This window comes from Dendrobates tinctorius, unplaced genomic scaffold (genome assembly GCF_039654945.1).
Source record: "Dendrobates tinctorius isolate UK_male_01 unplaced genomic scaffold, ASM3965494v1 ptg000043l, whole genome shotgun sequence".
Classification (NCBI taxonomy): domain Eukaryota; kingdom Metazoa; phylum Chordata; class Amphibia; order Anura; family Dendrobatidae; genus Dendrobates; species Dendrobates tinctorius.
In genome coordinates this window covers 10,603,859-10,618,957 of record NW_027361711.1, presented here as the reverse complement: position 1 = coordinate 10,618,957, position 15,099 = coordinate 10,603,859, and the positions used below count along the sequence as shown (strand labels likewise).

Genomic DNA, 15,099 nt, shown 5'->3' with positions numbered 1-15,099 from the left:
CCATCTTAGAAATTTTAAGGATGGAGGCAACATGACGCTCACTGTATCCCTCTGCTAGTAAAGCCAGAATTGAGCCCTTCTTTTCCTCACTCAAGACTTTTCTTTTCAATTCCTTTGGCATGGCTAAAAGTTATTTTTTCATTCCTATTACTTTTGGGATATTACTAGCACTTGTTTTGCCATCCAGCTTGTCTTATTTCAAGAGGATTGTGTATACCACAGCAGGGTTTTTTATACTTTCCTTCGTTAAATAAGATTTGGTTCAGGTGATCACCTAATCAGAAGCACAATAAGTAGAATGAGGTGTACTCTGGTTGGAATTCAACTGACACTGGAATGGAATGGCTGTCAGACATGTATAGAAGCTGATTTTTATAAAACTGTGCAGTGGTCTCTTAATTTTTGCCAGAGCTGTATATCTTTCAAGAAAGATATCCAGACCCTCCTTGTACTTTCGTAGTGAAAAAAGTTCCATAATATTTAGTTAAGCATTCCATAGTCTCACTGCTCTTACAGTAAAGGATCACAGTCTATGATGATGATTTAAGGGAATTATTTTTGTATTAATAATTATTGATTATATAATCAATTATTTTTAATACAAAATGAAATTAATGAAATGCTGGCTGTCCAGTTCTCAGCTGTGGGGGTGCAAGGCACCATTTTGTTGTACTCCACAGCTGTGCTGTGAGCTACAAATTTCCCCCTGCCTCCCCTCACAGTGTTCAGTGGTGACAGGAGGCCTGGGTAGTGACAAGTGGAGGTCCGGAATGTGTTGAGTGGTTGTCGGCAGACTGGCATTGTACTACTATCAGGCTACCAAGCCATTCTCACTGTTGGAAGAAGTCACCACCTCAGGGCTGCTCTGAGCTGTAAGTACTCTTTGTATGGCAAAGACTTTTTGCAATGGTGAGAACACCTAAGTAGCATGGTAGAGTAGTAGTGCAATGTCACCGCCACTGTTAGCTCTGCAGTGTTCAGAGCACAGCAATGTAATCATCACACTGCTGTGCTCTAATGCTGACTCAGCTCTTCTACTGTATGTCAGTGTAAGCCTCATTCAGACGTCGCTACATTACAGACATCTAAAGGAGGCTTTACGCTGCCATAGCAGAGTCCTGTATCTAATCCCATCATGTATGATACACACCACAGAGCCATGAATCTAATCTCATCAAGTATGATACACACCACAGAGCCTTGATTCTAATCCCATCATGTATGATACACACCACAGAGCATGAATCTAATCCCATCATGTATGATACACACCACAGAGCCGTGAATCTAATCCCATCATGTATGATACACACCACAGAGCTGTCAATCTAATCCCATCATGTATGATACACACCACAGAGCCGTGAATCTAATCCCATCATATATGATACACACCACAGAGCCGTGAATCTAATCCCATCATGTATGATACACACCACAGAGCCGTGAATCTCATCCCATCATGTATAATACACACCTCAGAGCCGTGAATCTCATCCCATCATGTATGATACACACCACAGAGCCGTGAATCTAATCCCATCATGTATGATACACACCACAGAGCCGTGAATCTAATCCCATCATGTATGATACACACCACAGAGCCGTGAATCTAATCCCATCATGTATAATACACACCTCAGAGCCGTGAATCTCATCCCATCATGTATGATACACACCACAGAGCCGTGAATCTAATCCCATCATGTATAATACACACCTCAGAGCCGTGAATCTAATCCCATCATGTATGATACACACCACAGAGCCGTGAATCTAATCCCATCATGTATGATACACACCACAGAGCCGTGAATCTAATCCCATCATATATGATACACATCACAGAGCCGTGAATCTAATCCCATCATGTATGATACACACCACAGAGCCGTGAATCTAATCCCATCATGTATAATACACACCTCAGAGCCGTGAATCTCATCCCATCATGTATGATACACACCACAGAGCCGTGTTTCTAATCCCATCATGTATGATGCAGCCTGCAAAGCTGCATATATAATTCCAAGATGCATGACATAGCCACAGAGCCGTGTTTCTAATCCCATCGTGTGTGATACAGAGCATGGATCCATATATTAATCCCATAATGTGTGATGCAGCCACATTGCCGAATATTTAATATGATCGTATGTGATGCAGCCCATAGATCTACGTGTCTAATCCAGTCATGGGTGATACAACCCGCAGAGCCGTGTATCCAATCCCATCATGTGTGATAGAGCCCACAAAACCACATATCTAATCCTATCATGTGAGCTAACACTACACTAAGTTTTCATGGCAAATTTCAGCTGCGCCCTCTTGTGTTTAACAGTGGAAATTATCAAAAACATTTAAAACTATTTTTCATATTCTATAATAATAAAACTAAAATATTTTTTATTTTAATTAAAATATTAATACCTTACATTTCTTCAATTGTTAAGAAAAATTTTGGGGATGACTCATTCTCTTTTAAACCTTCTTTCCCTAGACGTAGAGGAATTTCTCCTTGTCATCAATGCAGGCTTAGATGTAAAAAAAAAAAATCATTAGAATGATCTCTGTACTGTCCCCTCAGATATTTGATCTCCTTTAAACTTCCAGATTTCTTTCTGTCCCAGTATGCAGGACAAATTATTATTCATCAGTTAAAACCTGTTTCTCCACTTTTCCTGTGCTGGAGTTTAACACTAAGCCAGCATAAGGCCATATTTACCCATGTATTTGTATTCTAAATATTTAAATGTGTTTGTTTTTGTAGCATTTAAAAAAAAAAAACATTCGGAGATATTAAAGAGTTGTAGAATTTTCTGCAAATTACCCCGTGTAAACATCCAAGACAGTTCTGCTGAATGCAGAACTCTTGGGAGACATACCATACAATTGTTTTGTTTGCAGAGATGAAGCAATAGATTTTAGAAAAGACAACCATTTTTACACTCGAGGGCCTTATTAGTGATGCTGAGACCACATGTGCTGAATACAACATTTTTCCTTTATCTCCCGAAAGATAACTATTAAAAAAAGGGCCTGTCTTTGGGGGATCCTGGTTCTCACTAAGGAGATGAAGTTGAAAGATGGAGTAATACAGGCAATTCTCCATGGTGAAAAAGTGTGCAAAATTGAATTCGAGAAGGAATAAGTCTACTAACATGACAAGAGATATCAGCTTCTGATTGGTTCATATCCCTAGTCATGTTTTAGGGTTCATTAAAAGAGTTGGGTATTGACTTACAGGATGGCTACGAACAGTAAAAGGCACTCGAGTGACAGTGTTCGTCCTTCAAGAGGAGAAAAAATTTGCATATCCGATCATACAGCATAGGACAATTTAAAGGGATTGTCAATTAGTCTGCAGTCCAGGGACGGCTCCAGGTTTTCGTGGACCCCGGGCGAAAGAGTCTCAGTGGGCCCCTTTAACACATAACACAATTCATGATGCACAGATAAGAAATATAGGTATAGTACAATGCCAAAGATTTCACTTACTTCTTACATTACATGCGTGATATCTATAGCTCACAAAAAGGACAGTGTAGTCCTTCACACAGTATTATGGGCACCACATAGTGCTCCATTTAGAATAATGAGCCCCATATATTGCCCAATACAGTATATAACAGGCCCCATATATTGTGCCATACAGTATAATGAGCCCATATATTGTTCCATAAAAAATGAGCCTCAAATATTGCTCCATACATAATGAGCCCCATATATTGCTCCATACATAATGGGTCCTATAAAATGTTCCATACAGTATATGATGGGCTCCATATAATACTCCATACTGTATCGGATGGGCCCCATAAAGTATAATGAACCCCAGATATTGCTCCATATAGTATATGATGGGCCCCATATATTGCTCCATACAGAATAAGCCCCATATAATGCTCCATATATATAATGGGCCCAATATAATGTTCCATATATAATGGGCCCCATATGATGCTCCATACATACAAAGCCCAATATTATGCTCCATATATATAATAGCCCCAATATTATGGGCCCCATATGATGCTCCAGTATATGATGGGCCCCATATATGATGCTCCAGTGTATGGTGGGCCAATAAAATGCTTCAGTGTATAATGGGCCCAATTTCTGATGCTCCATGGTATAATAGGCCCCTTATATAATGCTCCAGGGTATAATGCGCCCCATATATAATTCTCCATATATGATGGACCAATATATGATGCTCCAGTGTTTGATGGACCCCTGTGTGATGCTCCATTATATGATGGCTGAAATCTAAAAAAAAATAAAATATATACTCACCCCTTGTTGCTGTCTGCTGCTCTGCTCCGGACTCTCCCCGCTCCACAACATCGCCGTCTTCCGGCTCTCCTCACTGACTGTTCAGGCAGAGGGCGCACACTAGTGACGTCATTGTGCCCTCTGACCAGAACGTCACTGTCAGAAGACGTGTTAGCTGCAACGGTAGAGGGTGAGAGGTAAGTAAAAGCGGGGGGAGCCCACTTGTGGGCACCGGCACTGGCACAGGCATCAGGCCCCCATAGCGCTATGGTGTCCCCGATGGTGAGTTGGTCCCCACAACTGCTCAGGGCCCTGGCACTTGCCTGGGTGTTCCAGGTGCTGACTCCGGCCATGCTGCAGTCAATGTATGTGACTACAGACTTGTGAAACCTCACAGTGCATGCAGTGCGCACTGTGAGGATTCTCTGGTGTCAGTGCCAGGAATGACGGTCATGTGATATACTGTATATACTCCCATCCAGAATCTAAATAGACTGTTTTCCGTCTTGGGCAATACACTTGCATTGAGTGTGCTAAAAACTACCTAGTTGGATTCTGGACAGGAATATGCATATCACATACTAGCAGTCACGTTACTGACGTTCCCAGCACTGATCATATAAAAGAACTTGGCACTTAGATTGGCAAATAGAGTAAATTTTTTTGTTTCATTTTATTTGCATCCAGATTATGTGTTAAACGTTTTCGATCCGACAATGGATCTTCATCAGAACTTCTCTGTATTTAGTACATAGTGGGAAGGAATGCGCTTGGTATAGCGATCTAAGTCGCTTATTTAGTGGCGCTGCTCCCTCTGGCCCAAGTAGCTAGCGGTGTGACCGCTGAAGTTGAGGACGCTAGGAAAAGTGCGGTGTGCCCGATGAAATGGAGGACGCCAGCACTGACACCGGAGAATCCTCACAGTGTGCAGTGCATACACTGTGAGGATTCACAAGTCTGCAATCACAAAATTGTTTAAATTGAGTAAGGAGGGTAGAGAAATATAAAAACCAAAGCTTACTTGTAAGAAATACTATGTTTATCTGTGGACTACTGTATTGTCTTAAAGGGACAAGAAGGCGGGAATAAAGGGATTGTTCACTATTAGGACAACCCCTTCTTAAACTAAATGTTCAATCCCCGATAAAATAATAAAGCCTATGCTCACCAATTGCCGGCGCAGTTCCAGTGGTGTTTGCACTCGTGGTCCCGGGGCTGTTATGCGGTGAAATGACACGTGATGTCGGCGCCCAATAAGCAGCAAACTGAACATGAAGAGGAAGTCTGGGATCAGCTCCATACCGTAATTCCTTCATGTTCAATTTGTCCAAAGGCGGAGACATTGACTCCAGGGCTGATTGTCACACGCCCGCACCATAGCTTTCAGTGTACAATGTAAATTGACAGAAAGCTGCTAATCAGTGGTGGAGACGTTGGTCTAGGAGGCCCAATGCAGCTTGTCCTTTACTGATAATCTGCTCCTGATGGTTAAAGGGGTCCTTTGATGAAAACAAGTTATCACCTACCCAAAGGATATTAGTTACCTGGGGCCAGCACCAATTGGCAGAATGGGAAACTTGGCCCTTTGTTAGAATAGTGCAGCAGTGCCCATGTGCCGCCACCGCTCCATTCATTCCCTGTTTTAAAGATATCAGAAAAAGCGCTTTCAGCCCAATATGCAATTAGAAGAGTCAGTGTTAATCAGTTGAGCATGTGCACTTGGGCTCCATTCTAAGGGTAGGTTCACACGCGTGTATAAAAAATCATCCAGACAATAGAGACGATTATTTTCTCACTTGTCATTCATGTACAATTCGTTTTTTACAGCAGCAGACAGTAATCATTTACAGGATCATTTACGGTTTCCCATGATACAGAATTGCAATTTATCCATAAAAATCAGAAGCTATACTGTGGCTTGGTATGCCTTCCGTTTTTTTTTTACGCACCCATACACTTGAATGGATGTGCCATTTAATTTACGCAAGAAGCTAAGTGCATGCAGATTTAGTCATTGAAAAATAATGCTCATCTGCACTGCTCCATTACGTAACATTGGTTCCATTGCAGTCCGTTTTTTTCACGGCAGCACTCGGACCAAAAATACTGTCTTGTGAACGACCCGCAAACAGAGATTAAAGTGCCCTGTTCTGACAATTAATATATTATCATCTTTCCTGTGGATAATCATTAGCTTGTCTCTAGAGAACTTCTTTAATATTGGTAATAGTCGAAAAGCAATTCACGCTGTAATGAATTTGTTTATGAAGAGATTTAGTTTATTCCATTGTTTTTTGATGTGTCTATTCTGTGTTGCAGGTGTGAAGGCAGACTTTCTATGAGTAGTAACCAGTCTTACAGAGGACAAGACAACCTAAATCACAGTAAAAGGAACTCTCTTAATTCACCTGGCTTTTTATCATCAAGCAACAATGTCTCATCAAAGAACCATTCTTACAATGACAGGTTAAACCTCTCCGATTTGACAAACCATGGGCAAACACAAGCCATTAAAAGCCAGTTAGAGAGCATTTTCTCTTCCGCGAGCAACTCATCTAATCGGTAAGGTCCTTGAGGTCATTATGACGTGACCAAACAGATAAGTTAATGATATGTGAACTCTATTTAAAAGGTTTCTTCTGGAATAGAAAAAAAAAATCTAATCATAAATATATTCCTTAATATCTTTAATTATCAATTCACATTTGTCTTGTCTAGGTAGGTATTGTATCAAAATGGCCGCTACCTTGTTACACTGAGTACGAGACTGTGCAGTAGGAAGCTTCATTACTGTGATCTGGAGATAACCTATACCATGTACTTCAGAAAGAAGGGTAGAGTGAGTGAGTAACCTGTAGTATTTCCAGTATTAAATCAGAAAGTCAGGGTGGACGTCAGTGTGAGCAGCCTCTTCTTAGCTCAGCGCCTTTAGCATCTCCAGTATTAAATTAGAAAGATAGACAGCAGCGTGAGGGGTATCTTTTAGATCTCCAGTATTAGATCAGACAGACAGATAGGACAGCAGAGTGATCAGCTTCTTCTTACCTCAGCACCAATGGTATCTCATTTATTAGATCAGGGTGGTCAGCAGTGTGAGTAGCCTCTTCTTACCTGAGCACACCAGGTATCTCTATTGTTACATCAAATAAAAATGATGGACAGCAATGTGATCAGTCTCTTTTTACCTCAGCAACCCAGGTATCAACAGAGTAAGATCAGAAACACAGTGTGGACAGAAGTGCGAGCAGCTTCTTTTTACCTCAGCATCCTTGTTATCTCCAGTATTAGATCAGAAAGACATGTTGGAGAGCAGTGCGAGCGGCCTCTTTTTACTTTTTCACCCTTGGAATTTCCAGTATTAGATCAAAAAGATTCTTACCTTATCACTCTTGGTATCTTTATTACCTCAGAAAGATAGTGTGCACAGTGGTGTAAGCCTTATCTTCTTACATCAGTACCCCTGGTATCTCCATTATTAGATCAGAAGGATAGGGTGGACAGCAATGTGAGCAGCCTCTTTTTACTTCGGCACCCCTAGTAATTCCATTGTTAGATCAGAAAGACATGGTGGACAGTAGCGTGAGCAGCATCTTCTTACCTCAGCATTCTTGGTATCTTCAGTATTAAATCAGAAAGATATGGTGGACATCAGGGTGAGTGGCCTCTTCTTACCTCAGCACCTCTGGTATTTCCAATGTTACATCAGAAGGACAGAGTGTTCAGCAGTGTGATCAGCCTCTTTTTACTTTGGCACCCTGGGTATTTCCAGTATTAAATTAGAAAGTCAAGGTGGATAGCAGTGTGAACAGCCTCTTCTTGCTTCAGCACCCATGAAAACTTTACTGTTAGATCATGGTAGACAGCAGTGTGAACAGTCTCTTTTTAACTCAGCAACCCAGATATCTACAGTGTAAAATCAGAAAAATAGAGTGGACAGCAGTGTTAGCAGCCTCTTCTTACCTCAGCATTCCTGGTGCCTCCAGTATTAAATCAGTAACACATGGTGGGCATCAGGGTGAGTGGCCTCTTCTTACCTCAGCACAACTGGTATTTTTAGTATTAGATCAGAAAGACAGGGTAGTCTGCATTGTGAACTACCCGTATCTACTGTTTTAGCTTCTTCTTACCTCAGCACCAATGGTATCTCATTTATTAGATCAGGGTGGTCAGCAGTGTGAGTAGCCTCTTCTTACCTGAGCACACCAGGTATCTCTATTGTTACATCAAATAAAAATGATGGACAGCAATGTGATCAGTCTCTTTTTACCTCAGCAACCCAGGTATCAACAGAGTAAGATCAGAAACACAGTGTGGACAGAAGTGCGAGCAGCTTCTTTTTACCTCGGCATCCTTGTTATCTCCAGTATTAGATCAGAAAGACATGTTGGAGAGCAGTGCGAGCGGCCTCTTTTTACTTTTTCACCCTTGGAATTTCCAGTATTAGATCAAAAAGATTCTTACCTTATCACTCTTGGTATCTTTATTACCTCAGAAAGATAGTGTGCACAGTGGTGTAAGCCTTATCTTCATTGTGAACTACCCGTATCTACTGTTTTAGATTAGAATATTGACTGTGAGCATGTCTTGCTACACACGATGGAGGGAGAGCTTCCTACTGCACATGCTCACTGTCACTTGGACCCGTCCTGTGTGACATGACCCGCAGGCCGGTAACTAAAACAACAAGACATGGCATGTGTAACTGTCCTGTGTGACACGACCCGCAGGCCGGTAACTAAAACAACAAGTCAAGGGGAAGGGAAACAGTTAAAACGGTGGGCCCTACGATAGGGAACGGGGACGTGGAGACCTCCTCCACTCCCCTGAGTCAGTGTCCCTCACACTCCTAACGTTCCCTAAGCCGGTTCCGCACCAGGCGCCGATCAGGATACCTGTCACCCTAGCACACCCTACACCTATCCCTTGCTAGGGAGCTGGGTGGTGCAGGCACTGGCCCCACTGCTGTACTAACACACACCAGGGAAAAATACAAACAGGGAAACACCACTTAGCTTTGCTCTGTTGCTGTTGCTCCCAGCAACAGAGTCCACCACCTTAATGCAGCTTTCCCCTGAAGCTCGACACCTGAGTTCAGCTTCCACCAGAAGCTATACGCCAGAGCTCCCCTGAGCTGCCAGGAACTCTTCTCTATAGTTCCTTTCTCCACCAGATTTGGTTGGGAAAGAGCAATATCACCAACTTCTGCTCATAGACGATGTGACCCTATATAGGAAAAGGGAATGGTCAAATGATCAGGGGCAAAAAGCTGCTATAACCCCACTGACCACCGGGGGCAAAAGGCAAAGCAAAGAAAACATCAAGTGCAATGACCCTAACGGCCACCGGGGGCAAAACTAGAACTGAAAACACCACATCGCAATGACCCTAATGGCCACCGGGCCAAAACTATCATTAAGCACACAGCTTAAGGAGAAAAAAAAGGTTACTAGTGCTTTTTATCAGTCATGATCCAGCATGGATCATGACAGTACCCTCCCCTTAATGAGAGGCCTCTGGACCCTCAAGACCGCTCCTCATCAGGGAACCACCTACAGCGGGAACGCCCCGGTCCAGAGTTCACCCCAGCAACTACCTGCACTTCAGGTTTATGACAAACAAGCACCGCTGGTATTGGCAATGTATGTTCCGGAGGCACCACCCATCTCCAAAGCGCCGATCTGGGGAACGAGAGGTGTATGGGCAAGTATGTATGTAACTCCAGCTGGTAAGTCTTCGGGCCCTGGACAGCCGACACCAAATACGGCCCGATCACCTGAGAATTCCAGACCCCCATAACACACTTCCACTGGATGTTTTTGGTGGCCACCCATACATTCTCCTTCACACACAGGTCCGGACCTGAACATTTATTGCCACACATTCGTTTGACAGAACACGGTGAACTCTCTCTGGAACTGACAACAGAGGCGTCACCCTGTGTCACCACACTCACACTCCCGCAATTCACCACGGGGTACACCACCCTCCAACCCCTTCCACCACGAGGTCTGTGCCTCCCAGGGTTGGCTAATGGCGAGGGTTGAGACTTGCCCCTACTCTCCTGCAGCACATCTGCTGCTCTCACTGGAGAGAAAGGGGCCGGTTGAACAGAGACGGCAGAGACAGTAGTTCCTAGGCAGCAGCCCTCACACGACTGCCCCCCAGCTGACTACTTCCCTCGCCCGCCAATCAATCACTTCTGTTACTCCGCCAGTCAACACCTCTGCTGACATAATACCTTGGGAGGGCAAAATGGAGGAAATATACACTCCCTGGTCGTCTCCCTCGAATTGACCAGGGGAAGGTGGCTTCTGAGATGACACAGATAATTTGGCACACATTGGGCAAGCCTTAAGGACATGACCAGTCTGCCCACAGTAAAAACATGCCGACACCACTCCCTGAACCGTAGGCAGGCCTGAACACACACTAGCTCCTCCTACTTGCATAGGTTCGTCTGGAGATTTGGCACAAACTGGGCAGGCTCTCATAAAATGGCTCGGCTTCCCACAGGAAAAGCATACCCCACCACCACGATGAGCCGCAGACACCCCCTTTTTTGAACCAACAACACCGGGCTGTCTGGGTTCCTCCGTCCGCACTGGTGGGTCCTCCTCCCTAGCGAGGACATCAGGGAGCACATTTTGTGTAAGTCTCTCCCTAAGACGTCTATCCACCCGGATGGCAAGGGACATGGCGGCCTCCAGCGACCAGGGGGCGGCGTACTGCACCAGAGTATCCTGCAACTTTGGAGACAGACCCTGCGCAAATTGACTCCTAAGTGCAGGGTCATTCCACTGAGTATTAGTGGCCCACCTCCTAAACTCTGAGCAGTACTCCTCAGCAACCCAGGCTCCCTGTTTACACCTATGGAGTCGGGATTCCGCCAGGGCGACGCCATCAGGATCCCCATACACTAGCGCCAAAGCCGCAAAAAACTTGTCCACAGACTCTAATGATGGTGAATCGTTCGGCAGGGAGAAGGCCCAGGATTGGGGATCTCCCTTAAGAAGGGACATAATGATTCCCACCCATTGCTCTTCACTCCCTGATGAACGAGGGCGCAGCCTGAAGTATAGTTTACAGGCTTGCTGAAATACCAAGAATTGATCTCTTCCTCCAGAAAACCTGTCAGGGAGGGATATCTTGGGTTCTGGCTGAGCCTGTTCCTGAATCAAGCTCCCAAAGCCCACCAACAGCCGCAGCTGCCGCACCAACCCTCCACGCAGCCGCCTAATCTCATCAGTAAGGATCTGCAGCATTTGTGCAAAGGGCTGCATTAGGTCCATGGCTCAGCAGAAAAAAATGTTAAGGTTGGTGATAATATCACGTGGACCCGTCCTGTGTGACACGACCTGCAGGCCGGTAACTAAAACAACAAGACACGGCATGTGTAACTGTCCTGTGTGACACAACCCGCAGGCCAGTAACAAAAACAGCAAGACAAGGGGAAGGGAAACAGTTACAACGGTAGGCACTGCGATAGGGAATGGGGACTTGGAGACCTCCTGCACTCCCGAGTCTGTGTCCCACACACTCCTAACGTTCCCTAGGCCGATCCGCACCGGGCGCCGATCAGAATAACTGTCACCCTAGCACACCCTACACCTATGCCTTGCTAGGGAGCTGGGTGGTGCAGGCACTGGCCCTACCGCTGTACTAATACACACCAGGGAAAAATACAAACAGGGAAAAACCACTTAGCTTTGCTATGTTGCTATTGCTCCCAGCAACAGAGTCCACCACCAGAATGCAGCTTTCCCCTGAAGCTCGACACCTGAGTTCAACTTCCACCAGAAGCTATACACCAGAGCTCCCCTGAGCTGCCAGGAACTCTTCTCTGTAGTTCCTTTCTCCACCAGACTTGGTTGGGAAAGAGCAATATCACCAACCTCTGCTCATAGACCATGTGACCCTATATAGGAAAAGGGAATGGTCAAATGATCAGGGGCAAAAAGCTGCTATAACCCCACGGCCCCCCGGGGTTAAAAAGCAAAGCAAAGAAAACATCAAGTGCAATGACCCTAACGGCCACCGGGGGCAAAACTAGAACTGAAAACACCACAGTGCAATTACCGTAATGGCCACCGGGCCAAAACTATCATTAAGCACACAGCTTAAGGAGGAAACAAAAAGGTTACTAGTGCTTTATCTGTCATGATCCAGCATGGATCATGACACTCACAAACACATGTCCTATCATTCTAGACAGCTTTCTGTTGTAGTACCCAGACAACAGCCAATATAATTCTACAGTGATTATTTCCCTAGACAAAACAAGTGCAATTTGCTAATTAAAAGTATTTATAACAATTTGTGGAACATTTTATTTTTTTGTTTTTTGTTTTCTTTTCCTAATGAACACTTTTAAGACACTCTTTTTCATAAAGGCTTTGCATACTTTTGCACTGTTTTTATTGTTCATTGGCCTTCAAAATGCTTTTCATGTATTCCTCAAATACACTTTCCACTCAGTGCAACTTCCTTACATAGCTTCCATTCTATTCTTGGCGAGTTGGGCATCTTCATCCCCCTCCTACTGTGGTTGGTATTATGCTATTGATTATGCATTATCTATATGCCTATGTTACTGTATGATGATGTGGTGTACTTCTGTGAATGACACTGGTGTTAATTACTTTTCATACGCTTTTGTGTGACATTTACAGATATTTACTGCATCATATACATATACTTTTAGGTACAGTCACAGCTGAAAGTGTTCGCATCCTTGAAATTGTTCCAGAAAATGAAGTATTTCTCCCAGAAAATTATTGCAATTACACATATTTTGTTATGCACATGTTTATTTCCTTTGTATGTATTGGAACAACACAGAAAAACAGAGACTCACCTGTGGCAACTAACAGGTGTGGGCAATATGAAAATCACACCTGAAACCAGATAAAAGGGGAGAAGTTGACTCAAACTTTGCATTGTGTGTTGTGCTGTCTGTGCCACCCTAAGCATGGCAAACCGAAAGAGGAAAAGAGAATTGTCTGAGGACTTGAGAATCAAAATAGTTGAAAAATATCAACAATCTCAAAGTTACAAGTCCATCTCTAAAGATCTTGATGTTCCTTTGTACATGGTGCGCAACATAATCAAGAAGTTTACAACCCCTGGCACTGTAGCTAATCTCCCTTGACATGGATGGCAGATAAAAATTGATGAAAGGTTGCAACGCAGGATAGTCCGAATGGTAACTAACCAGCCCCAATCAAGTTCCAAAAGAAATTGAAGCTGTCTTGCAGGCTCTGGGTGCATCAGTGTCAGCCTGAACTATCCGTCAATATTTGAATGAAATGAAACACAATGGCAGGAGACTCTGGATGACCCAACTTCTGACACAGAGACATAAAAAAGCTACACTGCAGATTGCCAAAATGTATGTGAGTAAGCCAAAATTCTTCTGGGAAAGCATCTTGAGGACAGATAAGACCAAGATATAGCTTTTTGATAAAGAACATTGTTCAACTGTTTATCGAAAATGGAATGAGGCCTACAAAGAAAAAAACACAGTACCTGCAGTCAAATATGGTGGAGGTTCAAAGCTGTTTTGGGATTATTTGCCTTTGTCACTAGTTGCCTTGACTGAATGAAAGGAATCATTAAATCTGAAGATTACCAACCAATTTTGGGTCGCAATGTAGTGCCCAGTGTCAGAAAGCTGGGTTTATATCCTAGGTCAAGGGTCTTCCAGCAGGACAATGACCCCAAACATACTTTAACCCCTTACCTACAATGGACGTAATATTCCGTCCCTGTGACCCTGGACCTAATTCCCATGGACGGAATATTATGTCATAGCGATCAGCGGCGCCCACGTGGTGAGCGCAGCTGATCGCAGCCGGGTGTCAGCTGATTATCACAGCCGATACCCAGCACTATGTGTCAGGGGCGGTCACGGACCGCCCCCGACACGTTAACCCCTTGCACACCGCGATCAAACACGATCGCGGTGTATCGGGGGTTAAAGGGAAGCATCGGCAGGGAGGGGGCTCCCTCCGTGCTTCCCTGAGCCCCCCACAGCAGCGCAATGAACAGTGCTGCTGCAGGGGGGCTCTTTCCCTGCAGGTCCCCGGATCCAAGATGGCGACGGGGACCTTCGGGGGCCTGCAGGGAGCTGGCTTCCTCATGCCTGCAAAGCGCAGGCAAGGAGGAAGCCTGCAGCACTGCCTGTGACAGATCGCTGATCTGTCACAGTGATCTGTGATGTGACAGATCAGCGATCTGTCACAGGACAGTGATGTCCCACCTGGGACAATGTAATAAAGTTTAAAAAAAAAAAAGTGTAAAAATAATTTTAAAAAAATCGCTAAATAAATTTAAAAAAAAAAATATTCCCTAATAAATTCATTTTTTGGAAATAAAAAACAAAACAAAAGTACACATATTTGGTATCGCCGCGTCCGTAACGACCCACCCTATAAAACTGTCCCATTAGTTAACCCCTTTAGCGAACCCCTTAAAAAATAAAAATAAAAAACGAAGCAAAAAATAATGATTTATTATCATACCGCCGAACAAAAAGCGAAATAACGCGCGATCAGAAAGACGCATATAAATTTGCATGGTACTGCTGAAAACGTCATCTTGTCCCGCAAAAAACGAGCTGACATACAGCATCATCAGCAAAAAAAATATAAAAGTTATAGCTCGCAGAATAAAGTGATGCAAAAATAATTATTTTTTATATAAAATTGTTTTCATTGCATAAAAGCGCCAAAACATAAAAAAAGACCTAAATGAGGTATCGCTGTAAACGTACTGACCCGAAGAATAAAACCGCTTTATCAATTTTACCGCAGGCGGAATGGT

General features: G+C 43.8%; 1 protein-coding gene across 5 annotated transcripts in view; it reads left to right on the top strand.

The window, feature by feature from the left end:
- The window catches only part of ARHGEF37 (Rho guanine nucleotide exchange factor 37), a 233,486-nt gene that overhangs the window by 69,192 nt on the left and 149,195 nt on the right, over positions 1–15,099 (top strand). For all 5 annotated transcript variants that reach the window (XM_073575190.1, XM_073575193.1, XM_073575192.1 and 2 more), the window contains exon 2: positions 6,598–6,840. In XM_073575190.1, the coding sequence (XP_073431291.1) occupies positions 6,598–6,840 (243 nt within the window). The remainder of the gene's footprint in view (positions 1–6,597; positions 6,841–15,099) is intronic.